The sequence below is a fragment of the Cherax quadricarinatus genome, chromosome 42, assembly GCF_038502225.1.
Source record: "Cherax quadricarinatus isolate ZL_2023a chromosome 42, ASM3850222v1, whole genome shotgun sequence".
In the NCBI taxonomy this organism is placed as follows: Eukaryota; Metazoa; Arthropoda; class Malacostraca; order Decapoda; family Parastacidae; genus Cherax; species Cherax quadricarinatus.
Genome location: NC_091333.1, coordinates 19,336,230 through 19,355,722, shown reverse-complemented (window position 1 = coordinate 19,355,722; position 19,493 = coordinate 19,336,230). Strand labels below are relative to the sequence as shown.

Here is a 19,493-nt window from a genome sequence, read left to right as displayed (position 1 = left end):
GTGATAAACTTGGTAATGATGGAGACGATGATTCAGTGGTGGTGGTGATAAACTTGGTAATGAGGGAGACGATGATTCAGTGGTGGTGGTGCTAAACTTGGTAATGAGGGAGACGATGATTCAGTGGTGGTGGTGATAAACTTGGTAATGAGGGAGACGATGATTCAGTGGTGGTGATGGTGGTGGGGTAGTGGTGAAGCATTATATAAGGCCGAACATCGTCCAATAAAAGGTTCGCTCTACCATATGTTTTAAATTTCTAGTAAAGTATTAAAATGAAGACAGTTTACAGTCTCTTCCGACTCGCATCGTGGTAACTGTTGACATAATTAGTTTTCGCGAGATTGTTAACTTCACAGCTTGTAAACACAGTCTGCCTCCAACTAACCTTATACACACTAAATGTAAAGCGGGTAAGACAACATAAGCTTGTATGTGGATAAATGGTTCAGAGAACCGACGAGTTGATAAATTAGACATGTGTAACACTTGGGTATCTTTATTATGGAAATGTTTCGCCACACAGTGGCTTCATCAGTCCTATACAAAGAATAATGGCGAAGATCAGAAGGAGTTTGAGGTAATTATTCCCTCAGCCTGGAGTCGATGTAATCAGTCCATCAGTTTTTTCAAGATTGATGGACTGATTACATCGACCTCAGGCTGAGGGACTGATTACCTCAAACTACTCCTGAGTTTCACCATTCTTCCCTGTATAGGACAGATGAGGACATTGCAGCGAAACGTTTCCTCAAAGATACCCAAGCGTTGCACACGTGTCTAATTCATAAGTCTATATAGTTGGGAAAACCCGTGAGTAGTGGTGAAGTTTAATGGATTTTCACCAGACTACCGTGTGCAGTGGTGGGCGGGGTAGTGAGTGCCTGGCGGTCATACTATACGTTGGTTTTGTGTGGTTTTGTTACATCATTGAGAGCAACTTCTAGAACACGGTCTCTAGATATTTGGTTTTGTGATAAGCATTGGGGTTTAGTCCACTATTAAATGTCCTCCTGTGTAGTGAACAAGCTTTACTAGGGTTGAGCTTACTGTACGTAAATTTGTGTTTGTTAATCCTGGTTGAGAATGTCCTTTTTTTTTTTTTTTTTTTTTACATTTATTTCCAGTGACCACAAGGATCATGTAGTCACTGGTGTGTAGATAGTCTCGTGTAGTCACTGTAGCGTCCAGCATCGCCACGCCCACCACCGGATACGACATTCACGGGAAAAGCCATTTAGGGATTTTCTCCCACTACACAACCTTGTTTTCTCGCCTTTACCGAAACGTTGTCCCAGTGAAAAGTTATTTTCCACTGTGTCTTCAACTTCCATAGTAAATGTTTTGGACATTTGAACGAGATCTTCCATTACCTTACCAGTTCGTCTTTTAGAAAATAAATATGGCATCAAAATAAGTTGAGAAGAGCGGGCGGGCTGACAGAGGGGACGCCAGGTAGTCTCCAGCAACAACACTGGTCCTGCCGTTGATCAATACTTCCATCTAGTTACCTTTCTTTGCTGACCCCATTTTTACCACTAGTTACTCCACGTTACCATAGTGATGTACACCTCCACCTACTAACCCCCATTCTTATATTTTTTAGGGGTATAAATATCAGCTTCATAACATCCAGTAAGTCGCAACTGCATGAAACAAAATGTTGTGATCCATCCGGAAGGATGTTCAGTTCGAGGATCCTCTCGAGGGAGGGTCCTTGATGCTGGTGAGAAGCTCTTGATCCAGGGAACTAGACCTGTTCGTCCCTTGGATCGACCCTGATTGCCTCTCATTTTCCCAGGCGCTGTGTGACCCCTGTGGGTGTAGTGCTCCCCCGGGAATGTAATAATAAAACAAGCTGCGGTTTGAGAACGCACTAAGAGGAACCAACACGTGGTTTACCTCCAGGTTGTGGTTTAGTTATAAATTATTTCGGCTTGGGTTAACTGTTGTCTATATTGAGGATGAGCACTCCGGCAGCAGGGTCCCAGACCAGGTCTCCCTGATGGCCTCATCAGTTAGGCTGCCTAAATTGTGTTCCCAGGGTCAACACCCCCGCGGTTCGTTCTCAGACCAAATTTGTTTTCCCTCCAGAGTTTCCGTGCGATAAATTGAGAATGCCTCTTCTGATAGATTTCAAACTTTCAAGGTTAGTGTATCATAGGGAAAGGTTCCCATGGTCATTGCGCTGTGTTGCTGCCATATTATTTAATCTTTGTAATATAATTTGTAAGTCCCTCTTCCGAACAGTGAGGCCCATGTTAACTTCTCTATGGTGTATAAATATGCCTAGTTGGATGGATGACTTATTGTAGCTAGCTTTACCAGTGCCTTACTGGCCTGGAGTTTTACCACTCACCATGAGTTCTAACCCCACCCTTACCGTGGTTCGTGTTTTCAAACTTTGAATGTTGATGCAAGGAGCCCAAAGGAAGATCTCTACTTCTAGTCAGTGCAAGTAACTGTTTACTAGCAGCTAATAACATTATTGGTTTCCATGTGATAACTGCAGGATGCCTTTTTTGACCGGTTTCAGGTTGTCAGAGCTAGTTTATGTTGCTCAAAGGAAGGTTCTTTGTTATTGGCTTGTGAAAGTCCTAATTTGGCCATTTTAGTAAACAAATTGGGATAATGGTTTTCGTGCCAGTTCAACCAGGCTACAATGTGGGTCAGCAAGCTACCAGCAGCAACAATCTAGTTGATCAGGCTACCACTAGACAAGCCTGGCCCCAGGACTAGAAAAACTCGGAACTCATCAAAAGTATATCAAAGGTGAAATAACTCGACATTGTTTTTCATGACCACTTAAGAATTAATACGCGTGGGAATGTTTCAGAAAGGTTGATATAGGTTTTGGGGTGTGTTGTAAGTGCCAGTTTTCCTTATTTCATGGAATATTCTGATATACTGACCTTGTTGTCCACGTGATAATCTGAGAATACCACTACTGATTATCTTTAAGGACAGTGACGTTTTCTCAAAGTAAGTTCCACCTGGAGCATACCTGGAGAGAGTTCTGGGGGTCAACGCCCCGGCGGCCCGGTCTGTTACTGCTGGCCGCACATAATCCAATGTACGAACCACAACCCGGATGGTCAAGTACTGACTTTAGGTGCCTGAAGACAGCCAGGGGTCTATTGGTAATCCCCCTGATGTATGCTGGGAGGCAGTTGAACAGTCTTGGGCCCCTGACACTTATTGTGTTGTCTCTTAACGTGCTAGTGGCACCTCTGCTTTTCATTGGGGGGATGTTATATCGTCTGCCGAGTCTTTTGCTTTCGTAGGGAGTGATTTTTGTGTGCAAGTTTGGTACTAGTCCATCTAGCATTTTCCAGGTGTATATAATCATGTATCTCTCCCTCCTGAGTTCTAGTGAGTACAGGTTTAGGAACTTCAAGCGCTTCCAGTAATTGAGGTGGTTTATCGTAGTTATGTGCGCCGTGAAGGTTCTCTGTACATTTTCTAGGTCAGCAATTTCACCTGTCTTGAAAGGTGCTGTTAGTGTGCAGCAATATTCCAGCCTAGATAGAACAAGCGACCTGAAGAGTGTCATCATGGGCTTGGCATCCCTGGTTTTGAAGGTTCTCGTTATCCATCCTGTCATTTTTCTAGCAGATGCGATTGATACAATGTTATGGTCCTTGAAGGTGAGATCCTCTGACATTATCACCCCCAGGTCTTTGACATTAGTTTTTCTCTGTATTGTGTGGTTGGAATTTGTTTTATACTCCGATGAAATTTTAATTTTCTCACGTTTTCCATATCTGAGTAATTGGAATTTCTCATCATTGAACTTAATACTGTTTTCTGCAGCCCCTTTAAAGATTTGGTTGATGTCCGCCTGGAGTCTTGCAGTGTCTTCAATGGAAGACACTGCCATGCAGATTCGGGTGTCATCTGCAAAGGAAGACACGGTGCTGTGGCTGACATCCTTGTCTATGTCAGATATGAGGATGAGAAACAGGATGGGGGCGAGTACTGTGCCTTGTGGAACTGAGCTTTTCACAGTAGCCGCCTCAGACTTTACTCTGTTGACTACTACTCTTTGTGTTCTGTTTGTGAGGAAATTATAGATCCGTCTACCGACTCTTCCTGTTATTTCTTTATCACGCATTTTGTGCGCAATTACACCATGGTCACAATTGTCGAAGGCTTTTGCAGTCTGTGTATATTACATCTGCATTCTGTTTGTCTTCTAGAGCATCCAGGACCTTCTCGTAGTGGTCCAGTAGTTGGGACAGACAGGAGGGACCTGCTCTAAACCCATGTTGCCCTGGGTTGTGTAACTGATGGGTATCTAGATGGGTGGTGATCTTGCTTCTTAGAACCCTTTCAAAGATTTTATGATATGGGACGTTAGCGCTATCGGTCTGTAGTTCTCTGCTATTGCTTTACTGCCACCTTTGTGGAGAGGGGCTATGTTTGTTGTTTTTAGTAACTGTGGGACGACCCCCGTGTCCAAGCTTCCCCTCCACACGGAGTTCCATGAGTCTAGGCCTTGGGCAGAGTGCAAAGGCATGTCATTTATCGCCTTTTCGAAGTCATTTGGCGTCAGGATAATATCAAATAGGTGTGTGTCTACCAAATTCTGTCTCATAAAAATTGCATTTAGGTCTTCGACTTTGGCTGGTTAGTGGCTCCCTAAAAACCGAGTCATATTGGGACTTTAGTAGCTCACTCATTTCCTTGCTGTCATCTGTGTAGGACCCATCCCGTTTAAGTAGGGGCCCAATACTGGATGTTGTTCTAGACTTTGATTTGGCATAAGAAAAGAAATACTTTGGGTTTCTTTCAATTTCATTTATGGCTTTTAGTTCTCGCGTTTCTTGACTCCTGTAAGATTCCTTTAGCTTTAGTTCGATGTTTGTTATTTCTCTGACCAGTGTCTCCCTACGTATTGCAGATATATTGGCCTCTTGTAGCCGCTCTGTTATTCGTTGCCTTCGCCTGTATAGGGAGCGCCTTTCTCTTTCTCTTTCTAGTTTAATTTGTTCTAGACATAGGGTAGGATCCGTGTTGCTTAATCTATTTTCCCAGTTTGTCATTTAGGACTTGGTTTACTTGGTTCCACCTTATGTTTTTGTTATTGAAGTTGAATTTGGCGAAGGTTCCCTCGTGACTGATCATATTTTGTCGGTCTGGGGCTCCCCGCATACATGTCTGGACCTTTATTATGTTGTGATCTGAGTATATTGTTTTTGATATGATGACAGTTCGTATCAGATCATTGTTAGTGAAGATGAGGTCCACTGTATTCTCCAATCTTGTAGGCTCTATTATTTGTTGGTTCAAGGTGAATTTGGCGCAGAGATTTAAAAGCTCGTGTGTGTGCGTGTGTGTGTGCGCGTGTGCGAGTTTTCATCTGAGTTGCCTCCTGGTGTTATCTCTGCTACAACGTTATTTGCTATATTCCTCCGTTTTAGGTACCTTAGGTTGAAATCCCCCAGGAGCAAGATGTTGGGGGCAGGAGCTGGAAGATTTTCCAGACAGTGGTCAATTTTCAAAAGCTGTTCTTGGAATTGTTGGGACATTGCATCCGGAGGTTTGTATACAACCACAATGACCAGGTTTTGGTTCTCGATCTTTACTGCTAAAACTTCAACTACATCATTTGAGGCATTTAGTAGTTCTGAGCATGTAAATGACTTTGTGATATACAGGCCAACCTCCCCCCCCCCCATGTGGGTCTCTGTGAAAGCCGAGAACATTGCATTTAACTCCATAAGCAGTACACGGATGAAAGGTATTTTTGTTATTTGTTGCTGGTTTTAGACTCTGTATATTTGCAAAGATGAATGTCGTCGGATTGCTGGTATGGGGGAGGGGTTCTTTTTTCCTGGCACTAATATCTGTTGTGTTGGAGTGGGGGGCCATCGACTGTGATTCCATTCCAGAAATGATTGGAGTTGGTGTACGATTTCTGTCATTTCCTGCCAGCTTTTTTTTTTTTCCTTCCTAGCGCTAAAAAAAACTCTCCGGAGTGGCTGTGGCTACCCAGGTTTTTCCATGGTCTGGATGTTCTGTGTCTTCTTGTACCCTTTAGGTGGTGTGCCTGGCAATGTAAGTTATAGCACTGTCTTTCCTGAACTGAAGAGTGGCACATTTCAGGGTAGAAAAACTTACAGGAAGGGAGGTTGCATTTTCCTGTTGTCATATGGGCACGGCATGTTCTGGGGTGGTCAGAGTTGCACGTCCTATCTTGTTTTTTCAGATATTCCATGCCTGCAGATGCCAAGTGCATATTATTTGCGTAGACCTTGTGTTTTTTGTGACTGTTTTCCCTACTGGTGCATGTTGTCCTGTCTCATTTCTAACTTCAGCACTAATGCTAACAATGGAGCCTTCATCCGTTATTTCTGGTAATTTATCTTCACTATTTCTTGGGGCATCCTCTTGTTTACTATCTCCTGTGGTATTGCTAGTCTGTAACATTGGTTTTTGTATGTCGTTGTCCCAATTGTTCCACTGGGGAAGTAACTGTTTGTCAATTTTATTCAGTTGTAATATTGAGTTCCTTGCATTAATGTAAGAATGGCTTTATTCAGCACTGGTGTATTAGACTCTCATACTGGTGTATCATACTAGACTCATACTGGTGTATCATACTAGACTGTCATACTGGTGTATCATACTAGACTGTCATACTAGTGTATCATAAATAGTTCAGTTTACCATACATATGTAGAACACTTACTTTTAATACTTAGTTTGTTTACCCCTCATACTCCTAAATAGTTTGGTTACCCCTCGCGCTCATACTTGTATATAGGGCACTAAGCCCTTTCTTAAAGAAATGGTATGGTTACCGCTGGTGTTCATGAATGGTGCAGTTACTCCTCGCTCACAAGTAGTTTGGTAATCCCATTTGCTTATAAATAGTTCGGTTACCCCTAATGCTCATAAATTGTGCGGTTACCCACTGCGCTCACAATTTGTTTGGGTACCCCCTCGCATTCATGACTAGTTTGGTTACCCCTCGCACTCAGTATTAGTGCAGTTTCTTCTTATACTCAGAAATGCAAAAAATACCCATCGCCCTCATATTGTTCTTGCCCATCACGCTCCGAAATTTTACAGTTACACGTGTACTTTCACTCAGAGGATCTGTGGACTATTTATGATGTTCCTTGTTGCAATTGCTCCAGTAGCATTCCTGCGCAGTTCAGATATAGCCTCTGCTGTTATATAGAGGATCAACTTAATGATGCATGAGCATAGCTTGTTAACACTGTCTAGTGTATCCCCGCTCAGCAGCTAGGTTAAGCCCTAGCTCTTTCCCTACCCCGTAGCTTAATTGCTAGCGTACTCGGCTCACAAGCTGAGGTTCGGGGGTCGATCTCCGGTTCGGTTGGAAACAGGACTTGTTTCCTTAAGACACTTGCTGTCCAGTGTTCACCCATCAGTCGACTGGTGTGGGTCGCATCCTGAGACAAAACTGACCTAATTTGCCCGAAATGCTCAGCATAACAAGGGGCTTTCTATATAGCAGTGTGTCATTGATGTCAGCTAGGACTGTATACCTTGTACATGTACTTGTAGAAATAGATTATTATTATTTCCTCTCTCTAACGTATCCTTTCGCTATCCCCACTTCCCACTCACTTTCCCCTTCCCTTGTGTTACTTTCCCCTTCCCCACTGTTCACTTCCCACTCATTTTCCCCTTCCCCTCTGTTCACTTCCCACTCACTTTCCCCTTCCCTTGTGTTCACTTCCCACTCATTTTCCCCTTCCCTTGTGTTCACTTCCCACTCACTTTCCCCTTCCCTTGTGTTCACATCCCATTCATTTTCCCTTCCCCTGTGTTCACTTCCCACTCACTTTCCCCTGTGTTCTGTGGTCGTCTTCGTATACTTTGGGTTTAATTGTGTTGTATAGTTGCTTAAGTTTGATCCATGGTGAAGGTTGTATGCAGCAGACTTGCTGGAAGTGCTTACGTTGTGAGAAATATCTGCAGCGTAGCGTGCCCATTGTAACTCAAATATTTATCTGAAGTAGATGAATAACAGTTTCTCGATGTTTCCTCAGTTAATTTAAGGTGTACAGAAATTCTGTTTTAAGAACTATGACTTAAGAACTTTGTGTCCATGTTTGGTGAGGAGAGGTGAGGTGAGGTATTGTAATGTGTTGGTGAGGGACTTCATCATTGATGGAGCAGTGTGGTGGGGGGGGGGGAGATGAGGTACTGTGTTGGTGAAAGATCTTATCATTGATGGAGCACCGCTGTTTTTTTTTTTACTCCCTATCAGTGTTATCAGCTGCATTATTGCTGTGATATCTTGCATTTCTTCTACGTAGCAAATTAAAACAAAGTGGAGTGACGGACGTTGCCAGTAAACACAGATACTTGAAAAACAAGTGTATGTGGAACACTTCTGTGTTGCTTAAGTGTGAGTTTTATCAAGTGTTGCTGTGAAACACTCGCCCTCCTTACAGCGAGGTGGTGGTGATAGACGAGGTTTGACAGCTGTTGGTCCATGTTTAAGAGTAACAGTAGTGAAAGTGGTTATTACAAACACAAGTGTAGAATGGCCTGCACACCTTGTAATTGAATAAATAGTGGAGCAAGGAAAAGACAACAGAGGTTTTATGACCTGTATTTCCTTCACCAAATAAGCAAGTTGGTATTTACAACATGTACACTATTTACGACATGTACAATGGTGTAAGAAGTGTACAACACGGTGATCAAAGGAGGCAAAAAGCAAGGAGCCAGATAAAGCACCGTGAGCGACCAGCAGCCCAGACAAGTCTACCGAAACTCGTGTCACAGGTGAACCACATTGCTTCACAGCTCTGGCGGGCTTGTCTGTGATTGGCCAGTGAACCGAGGTACTGGTATAACGACTGGTACCCTATTGATCGTTAAATCCTTAGCATCAGGTTTCCTGATGCTCAAATTTATATGCGACTTGTTTATAGTTGACTAGATATTCAACAATGGAAATACTCTTATGAATATTTCAAAAAAATATATATTTACATTAGTCATATATTCGTAGGACTAACACTAATACTACAAACCTTTACAGAGCTTTCCAAACAGTTATATGTTTCTGTGTATGTTGGATGGGTGTTATCCTTTAACCAGCTTGACTAATATCCCAGTCTCTCAGAGTATAGTAGTGTTAACACAGTTATACTTTTGTGGCATATATTCAGTATTTCTCCTCCAGTCTCGTAGTACTCAGCTCTATATTAAGAGTACCAGTTCACTTATACAAGAATACTGAACACTATTCACTAGGTGTCAAAGACTATCGGATGGTAGTCTTGTGGTGTGATTACCTCAGTTATACATTGTTTTCTGGTATATGTGAGAGCTTGAACAAGTACACACACTGCAGTCAGTAGGCTCTGTAGTGACACAATTTCAGTCCTTCGCCCCTGAAATAAGATTTATCAGTTCAATTCTGAATCGCAACGTCGTAAAGTAATGTGGACGCCTCTCAACGTGTAATATTCCTTGATCTAACTGCCGTCTCTTTGCCAGTAGGATTTAAACCTTTAACACGTATGAATTTTGAGGAAAAATGATACCCTATTAGTTTAAGCTTTGTTAGTGGAAATTTTACAATCTACCAACATAGTCAAAAAAAACTTCGAATCTTGGGAGTTCATGAGAAAACTAGAGAATGTCTCTTGGTCAGCTTTAAACTTTTAATGTTAGTGTCTTACATAGGGGAAAATTTAATTTTTATTGGGCTTTGTAGTCTACAGTTTATTAATTTTATTAATAGACCACAATTTTTGTGGTACCATACATCTGGACCACTCACTGTACCATTTAAGACAGCTGGTTGTCAGGATGAAAATTTAATGTTCTACGCTATGGAATTTTTTATGCGGTTTCTCTTGCCTTTCAAACAATATAAATTTTTAACTGACAGAACAAATATTAAACATTAAGCTAAACTTTAAATATTTTATAATTCTAGGGTATAATATATGTGTATTCATAGGAGAATAACTTGTGACTTACATTAACAGTAGTGTATTGGTTATAGTGGCAGTGTTGAGGCTAGGCTTGCAGGGGAGGGGGGGGTGATCTCCCTCAGCCCCCAAATAATGGTAGTAATAAATAATAACTGCTTGAAAACAAGTTTTCTAGCTCTCTTCCAACCAGGTAGCCATCACAACCCTCATCTTCCCAGGTATAGAAATTCTGGCGCCGCTCCTGATTAGTTTCCGTGATGTATATGATTGAGCAAGTCCCGAGAGTCATTGAACACCTTCCTGTGTTTGTCACAACTCGACGGGAATCTTTCACCAAGTTTCACTGACTAATGTGATAATATAAAAGTGTTTAACTGACTTCACCTCTGGTTTTACGATACATGCACGTACACCATATATACATCTACACGAATACATTAACATGTATGCATACACACATTCGCACATGCATAAATTTCCCGAAAATGGAATCGTGAGGCCAGTAAGCGGTGCATATGACAACGACCCAGGTAATGCTACCGCATTTATCAGTGCGATACAGGTTCTCACAGTTCCTTATTTTCGAAATTCGATTACCCAGTGTTTCAAGTGATGAGGAATCCGTTATTAGACTGACTAATCACTGGATTTTTTGGTATTACCCATTTTTTCCATGTACTGTGCACGACTCTTAGTGTGACTTGTAAATGGTTCAGGTCGGACCGAAACGTCTTCATAAGCTTCTCTCCTATGTACGGGTTATTTGTGTATAAAATGCATATGCAGCACTTGGATATCTTATTGTGGAGACGTTTCACCAGACGGTGGCTTTATCAAACACAAATAATAACAAAGAACCTAGTCACAATACCGTGACTGGAACAATACACAAATAATCCGCACATGGAAGAGAGATCAGCATACGACGACGTTTCGGCTCGACTTGGACCATTTACAGTCACATTGACAAAAGAGACGGTGGAGTATAAGGTCTACCATGTCTCGTGTCTACAGTGTACAAGTCACCATCCTCAGACATGTGCTGCAGATTCGTAAAGACTGATGAACTTAACACTTTCTTTCATCTCAGTTCTTTTTATTGCCATTCATCAGATTTCTTAAACTCCAGATGATTCGTATTATTACATCAGCTATAAGCGCAATCAGATTTTGGGAATCTTTATTACTGTATCTTAAGATTTGTTTTGATATTTCTTTATCAATTAGTTTCCCGTGCCTTAGCTAGTCAGTGGAACTGAAAGCCTTCATTCCTGATCTGATGTTTATTTCTTGTAGGGTTTATCTGACTTCGTGATATTTCTTTCATCTATTTTTCTCTTCTGAAAAAGCTAATAGAGTATAGTAATAGTGGCTGCCAACTTCTTATGTATGAGGGCCACATACATCATCTCCAAAGTTACTGCCACTACACTTAAAAATTACCACATTCATGTACTGTACAAGTATTTATGAAGACTGGAAACTAAGAACTAAGGCAGCTTTGGTTTCTGTGTGGTAAAGCATACACTCTCAGTACACTTAAAGAAAGCAGTATTAAATTCTGAGGTTACTGATTGTATAGTATACAGCTAGATCTCGGAGTGCATATTTCAGCCGTCAGTGAAGAAATTTTAATTTGTTCATGACCCCAAGAAAAATTCTTAGCTACTTCACTTGGGGGTTACAACATAATTCCTGCCATGGGCAGGAATTATGCTAAACCTTTATGGGTTTAACGCCCAACCCATGAAATGTTAAAATAATGTTGGTACTGGACACAATATACCATGGGCAGAATTTCCAACCCTGGATTGTAACCCCTAAGTGAAGTAGCTAAGAATTTGTCTAGAGGTCATGAACAAGTCAAATTTCTTTATATATAACCATAAAAGTGCACTTTGAGGTCTAGCTATATACTATGCAATCAATAACCTCAGAATTTAATACTGTTTCCTTAAACTGGGAATGGGAAGCAATCAGATTTCATCCATGGAATGGGAGGGTAACTCCAGGACCCACCGGGAAAAAAATAACAATAAGCAGTCCAGTTTGTAATATTTACACAGTATTATTAACATCTAATAACTAAATAATTCCAAGAGCAATATTATTCCTTGGCAGTTTTGTTCGAGGATACTTATTATTTTTTCTTGTTCATGTATAGGTTTGCTTTAATTTTATAACTGCATTGGTGTACTGTACTAATACTCAACATCATTTGCTCCACAGAAGCTGTAGATGGTTCTGGCAGAAGCTTACGTAGTGTCAGTTTAGAAAACAATCTTTCTGAGATAACCAGTGTAAGTACACAGTCAGGCTCACTAACCACCATTAACTTGATAAAGTGTGATCCATACTTAATTGTACTTGGTAACTCTCACCTCATAACCTAGCAACTTGCCTTCTTTATTTGTGCTAATTTATAGATTCGTTTCTGAGTGATAATTTGAGAGCTCTTTGGTATTAATGCAACGTACACTTGTTAGTTTCTGGCCTGTGTGTGTGTGTGTGGGGGGGGGGGGCAGGTTGTTGCCTGGATTAAAAATTACTGTACGTGTGTCCTAAGGAATCCAGTTTATGGATAATATATTAACAATGAATTGGTTATCTTGCATCAGACTTTGTTAAAACGAGTCTCTATACTAGTAAAATTTGGAGCAGATTTATCTTATAAAGGAAAATTATCTACATTTACATATGATTTCTAACAATTAAGGACGTTACTTTTTTATGCGTAAAGTTCATTATATAATAACCATAACTTCATGTATGTGCCCGGTAATCATGAAGCATTAAATATACTATACTGATTTTAGGTTTTGTAACTATGAAATGCAATGCTTTTGTTTTTAATTAAATGTTCCAATCTTTATTGGAAAATTTCAGTTGATATTTTGACCATGCAAATTTATCCATGATCCTTTCCTCTCATTCTACAATGTTCAAAGTGAAACTTTCTGAAAGTATTTTGTTTGCTGGAGCTGTTTATCTACCTCTGGTTATTTAAAGTTTAATCCTAGCAATACTGACTGTTATACAGTGTGTTTCACTTGTAGGAGGCCATGAATTGGTACTCCCATAGTTGCAACCGTCTTGTTTGTACGTTTGTAGTAAACGATAACTCGGAGCCTCCTACTCGTAGGAAGCCCCCCGAGTTACCGTTTACTACAGACATAATATACAAATAATATGGTTACAACCATGGGAGTACCAGCTTGGGGCCTCTTACGAGTGAAACTCCCTGTTTTCAAACTTTATTTTAACACGACAACAGCAACAGTCTCTCACCAAGCTAGTGAAACCCAAAAATAGAAACACGTTTATCATCCTTCGTTCACTAGCTGGTTTGCTTGCACTGCGCACTCTGTAACTCAGCGACCCTCCGAACTATAACATCCCCAACCTTCCTTTAGAGTGCAGGCACTGTAACCACCCTTCTTTCAGAGTGCAGGCACTCTATTTCCCGACTCCAGGACTCGAGTCTGGCTAACTGGTTTTCCTGAATCCTTGTAAATGTTACCTTGCTCACACTCTAAAAGCACTCAAAGCCATAAAAACCACTTGTCTTTACTCACTCCGATCTAGGAAGCTCGCATAAACCTGCTGGATGCCCAAGCCTCTAACACTCAAAGCCTTCTTTCCTTCCACCCCATATTTATGAACATATTTAGTCATACTGTGCTTCTCCCTCAGTGCCTAAACCACCTTGATAACCCTACATTAGTCTTCTGAATTATACTTTTCATAATACAACATCTTCTAATTTCTGTGCTTGGAATTCTTTTCATAGTATATATACAAGTTCACATCACGTATTGCTCCCGAATGTGACATTTCCATTCCTTGTACATCCTCCTTATTGAAACATTTAAAGCCCGTGCCTCACACCCATATAAAAGTGGTGATACCACTATATGTACCTGGAGGGTGTTCCGGGGGTCAACGCCCCCGTGGCTCGGTCCATGTCCCCCACTTTTTTTTTATAGATTCCTCAACACACCACTTACTTTTTTTCCCCCTCGTTTATTCTGTGGTTTGCTGCGTCTTCCATGCTCATCTAACGTTATGGTCATTCACTAATACTGTACATTCGCTTCCTTCATATATAAAATAAATATATATTCAGGGTATAGGTCGAAGGTTGAGTTCTTTATTATATGTTATGAGAAGTTTTTAAAATGTTAGTAGAGGTATAATTGTTGAGGAGCGAGTCATGTTCTTGTGTGGTGTGACCAGGTGTGGAGTTAACATTCATCATAACAGTAGTCACTGACATCTCTACAGTGGTAAAATGTGCGAAGTCTAGTGTTGATTTAGATTAGGGTTATTAAATAGTTAAATGCACAAGCGCACCCCCCCCCCCCAACACACACGTACATACATACATACAGTGGACCCCTGGATTACGTTGTCGTCGGATTTTGTAATATTTGGAATAAGTAATGTTTTTTCGTCAAAATATTGGCTCGGTGATAAACTTGGTAATAGTTATTCCTCCCAAACGTGTCTGCATGGAACACTCAGTGTGCCATTGTTGATCAGCCAGTGAGCACGATCCCACGCGCTTATATGATACATTTCGTATTATTCTATTCTTTTTAGTGCTTGCAACTGATAAATAAGCCACCATGGGCCCAAAGAAAGTTCCTAGTGCCAGTCAGCCGTTTGGTAAAGGGTTCTGAGAGAGGGGGGAGAATCTGCCTTTTTCAGTGGTTCTGCAATATGTACGATACTAAAGCAGGAGTCGATAAAGGCTATAGCGCCAGCCAGCGATAAAGCGTAGCATTAGCAATGTAGCAAGTAAAGCTAAGCGATTAATTGATAGAAAAAGGACATCACAAAGCTGACTCCTTCTTTGCTGCCTCTTGCTGCCGCCTTCACCACCACTATGTAAGGCTTATCTTTCAATGGCCCTTGTGCACCCAACAAAAAACAACACACCAACGCTCGTGACATTCTTAATGCCATTTTTTATTCATTCTAGAGTATATATCATATTTCTGTTATTAATATTGTTTATTACGTCATATTAGATGAATTGTGCTAGATAAATAAGCCGTAGAGCTGATATTAGTGAGATATTGAAGAACTATCTTGTCCTGTCTCCCAACACAATTCCAAACATACTCCAGAAACAGCCCTCTCAGAAACACTTTTTTGAGCAACTTTGGTCCAATGACTCTCAAGCTGGTCCTAGTGGCATTAAAAAACAAAGAAGGGAAGTAACCCAGGATAAGTCTGAAGTCTTTATGGAAGGGGATTCCCCTACCAAGCAGTTGTAAACTCCTCCATCCTCTCCCCTCCCATCTTCCATACATCACCATGTCTTCAATAAAGGTAAGTGTGTAAGTAAATGTATATTTCATGTAGAAAATATTTTGTAATACTTTTGGGTATCTGAAACGGATTAATTGGATTTACATTATTTCTTATGGGTAAAATTAATTCGGAAATCGTCAGATTCGGGTTTAGTCACTCTCTGGAATGGATTAATTACGAAAACTGGGGGTCTACTCTGTGTGTGCTCACCTAATTGTGGTTGCAGGGGTCGAGACTCAGCTCCTGGCCCTGCCTCTTCACTGTGTGTGTGTACTCACCTAGTTGTACTCACCTAGTTGAGGTTGCAGGGGTCGAGTCCAAGCTCCTGGCTCCGCCTCTTCACTGGTCGCTACTAGGTCACTCTCCCTGAACCATGAGCTTTATCGTACCTCTGCTTAAAGCTATGTATGGATCCTGCCTCCACTACATCGCTTCCCAAACTATTCCACTTCCTGACTACTCTGTGGCTGAAGAAATACTTCCTAACATCCCTTTGATTCATCTGTGTCTTCAGCTTCCAACTGTGTCCCCGTGTTGCTGTGTCCAGTCTCTGGAACATCCTGTCTTTGTCCACCTTGTCAATTCCTCTCAGTATTTTGTAAGTCGTTATCATGTCCCCCCTATCTCTCCTGTCCTCCAGTGTCGTCAGGTTGATTTCCCTTAACCTCTCCTCATAGGACATACCTCTTAACTCTGGGACCAGTCTTGTTGCAAACCTTTGCACTTTCTCTAGTTTCTTTACATGCTTGGCTAGGTGTGGGTTCCAAACTGGTGCCGCATACTCCAATATGGGCCTAACGTACACGGTGTACAGGGTCCTGAACGATTCCTTATTAAGATGTCGGAATGCTGTTCTGAGGTTTGCCAGGCGCCCATATGCTGCAGCAGTTATTTGGTTGATGTGCGCTTCAGGAGATGTACCTGGTGTTATACTCACACCAAGATCTTTTTCCTTGAGTGATGTTTGTAGTCTCTGGCCCCCTAGACTGTACTCCGTCTGCGGTCTTCTTTGCCCTTCCCCAATCCTCATGACTTTGCACTTGGTGGGATTGAACTCCAGGAGCCAGTTGCTGGACCAGGTCCGCAGCCTATCCAGATCCCTTTGTAGTTCTGCCTTGTCTTCGATCGACTGAACTCTTCTCATCAACTTCACGTCATCTGCAAACAGGGACACCTCGGAGTTTATTCCTTCCGTCATGTCGTTCACAAATGCCAGAAACAGCACCTGTGACCAGCAGGGCCCCTGTGGGACCCCGCTGGTCACAGGTGCCCACTCTGACACCTCGCCACGTACCATTACTCACTGCTGTCTTCCTGACAAGTATTCCCTGATCCATTGCAGTGCCTTCCCTGTTATCCCTGCTTGGTCCTCCAGTTTTTGCACTAATCTCTTGTGTGGTACTGTGTCAAACGCCTTCTTGCAGTCCAAGAAAATGCAATCCACCCACCCCTCTCTCTCTTGTCTTACTGCTGTCACCATGTCATAGAACTCCAATAGGGTTGTGACACAGGATTTCCCGTCTCTGAAACCATGTTGTCTGCTGGTGATGAGATCATTCCTTTCTAGATGTTCCACCATTCTTCTCCTGACAATCTTTAACATGATTTTGCATGCTATACATGTCAGTGACACTGGTCTGTAGTTTAGTGCTTCATGTCTGTCTCCTTTTTTAAAGATTGGGACCACATTTGCTGTCTTCCATGCCTCAGGCAATCTCCCTGTTTCGATATATGTATTGAATATTGTTGTTAGGGGTACACATAGTGCCTCTGCTCCCTCTCTCAGGACCCATGGAGAGATGTTATCTGGCCCCATTGCCTTTGAGGTATCTAGCTCACTCAGAAGCCTCTTCACTTCTTCCTCGGTTGTGTGTACTGTGTCCAGCACATGGAGGTGTACCCCACCTCTCCGTCTTTCTGGAGCCCCTTCTGTCTCCTCTGTGAACACTTCTTTGAATCTCTTGTTGAGTTCCTCACATACTTCACGGTCATTTCTTGTTGTCTCTCCTCCTTCCTTCCTTAGCCTGATTACCTGGTCCTTGACAGTTGTTTTCTTCCTGATGTGGCTGTATAACAGCTTTGGGTCAGATTTGGCTTTTGCTGCTATGTCGTTTTCATATTGACGCTGGGCCTCCCTTCTTATCTGTGCATATTCGTTTCTGGCTCTCGACTCTCTCTCCTTATTCTCCTGGGTCCTTTGCCTTCTTTATTTCTTCCATTCCCTAGCACACTTGGTTTTTGCCTCCTTGCATCTTTGGGTGAACCATGGGCTCATCCTGGCTTTTTCATTATTCCTGTTACCCTTGGGTATAAACCTCTCCTCAGCCTCCTTGCACATTGTTGCTACATATTCCATCATCTCATTAACTGGCTTCCCTGCCAGTTCTCTGTCCCACTGAACCTCATTCAGGAAGTTCCTCATTCCTGTGTAGTCTCCTTTCCTGTAGTTTGGTTTCATTTGTCCTGGCCTTCCTGCTTCCCCCTCCACTTGTAGCTCTACTGTGTATTCGAAGCTCAAAACCACATGATCGCTGGCCCCAAGGGGTCTTTCATATGTGATGTCCTCAATATCTGCACTACTCAAGGTGAATACTAAGTCCAGTCTTGCTGGTTCATCCTCTCTCTCTCTTGTAGTGTCCCTTACGTGTTGGTACATGAAGTTTTCCAATACCACCTCCATCATCTTAGCCCTCCATGTATCTTGGCCCCCATGTGGCTCCAAGTTCTCCCAGTTGATCTTGTGGTTAAAGTCACCCATGATCAGTAGCTTTGCCCTGCATGCATGAGCTCTTCTGGCCACTGCAGCCATTGTGTCAACCATCGCTCTATTGCTCTCGTCATACTCTTGCCTTGGCCTCCTGCTGTTCTGTGGTGGGTTATACATCACTGCAATTATCACCTTGGGACCACCAGAGTGAAGCGTTCCCGCTATGTAATCACTTTCTTCTCCACTGTCTCCTCTCTCCAGCTCATCAAAATTCCATCGGTGTTTGATCAACAGTGCCACTCCTCCACCCCCCCCCTGTTCCTTCTGTCTTTTCTCAGGATCTGGTATCCCGCTGGAAAGATGGCATCTGTTATCATACCTGTAAGCTTGGTTTCTGTGATCGCTATGATGTCTGGTGATGCCTCTTTGACTCTTTCGTGCCACTCCTCCCACTTGTTTGTTATTCCATCAGCGTTTGTGTACCATACCTTCAGTTTCCTTTCCAACACTGTGGTTTGGGGGGCCTGTGGGGGTGGGAGACCTGGTAGCATACTGTGGGATTCTATGGTTGGGGGTTGGGTGGAAGCTGTGGGTATGGATTGTATTGTGTATTGGGATGGTGTGATAGGTTGTGGGGTTCTGAGGATAGTTGTGTGCGTGCTTGCCCTGCCGCCTCTGTTCTGCTCTGACTGACCTCTGCTGGTTCCATCCTTGTCTCCTTTCCTAGCTCCTTTCGCTTTTTGTCCTCTCCCCTCAGCTGCTGTCTCTCTGTTCATGTTCTGTCTCTGTCTAGGAACACCTTCTTGTACTCTTCGAGGCTTTTCAACCGTGGTCTCTCTTGGAGGATCCTGTTCAACACTGCTTCTGTCCTGAGAATCAGCTTGATTGGTCGGTTTCTCCCTTCAAGTAACCCTATTCTCTGAAAATTTACAATCTCATCCATGTCTTCTCCCCCTATTTCCGTGATGATTTTCTCAATCTCCTTTCTTTCTTCCTGCCGTCTTTCAGTGTGTGTCCTTTCCTCTCTCTCCTGAAGCCCATGGATAATCACTGATTTTGCCCTTTCCTCCTCCCATTGCCTCTCCCTCTGTGACTCTGGTTCCTGTCTGTATGTGGTCATTTTCTCCCTTGATTTTTCCATTGGCTCTTGGTAGCATGGTTGTGCCTCAGCATTCAACCTATCTCCCTCTCCATCTGCACCCATCTGCTCTTCCCTTTCACCTCCCTGGCCCTTCTTTGCAGGCTGATATGACCTTAGCATAATTCAAATCTCCTTCCTTCCTGTTCAGCCTCTCAGCTTCAGTATGGTGTCTTCTCTGGTTACTACCCCCTGAGACTTGCTTCAGCCTGTTTACCTCAAATTCTAGAACCTTTACCCTAGCTACTGCAGTTTCGACTTGTGCCTCCCAATTCTTCGTCTCCTTCTCCAACCTCTTTTCCCATTTCACAGAGCTCTTTCTCCATTTTTTCAGAAAGGTCTCCTAATTTTCTCTCCCATTCTTGCTCTATCCTTTTCCACTGTTCCTCCATCC

General features: G+C 42.4%; 1 protein-coding gene across 2 annotated transcripts in view; it reads left to right on the top strand.

The window, feature by feature from the left end:
* The window catches only part of LOC128695541 (cyclin-dependent kinase 12), a 495,961-nt gene extending 483,618 nt beyond the window's left edge, over positions 1-12,343 (top strand). For both annotated transcript variants that reach the window (XM_070093396.1, XM_070093395.1), the window contains exon 8: positions 12,165-12,343. In XM_070093396.1, the coding sequence (XP_069949497.1) occupies positions 12,165-12,328 (164 nt within the window). In that variant the 3' untranslated portion in view covers positions 12,329-12,343. The remainder of the gene's footprint in view (positions 1-12,164) is intronic.
* Positions 12,344-19,493: the final 7,150 nt, after the last annotated feature.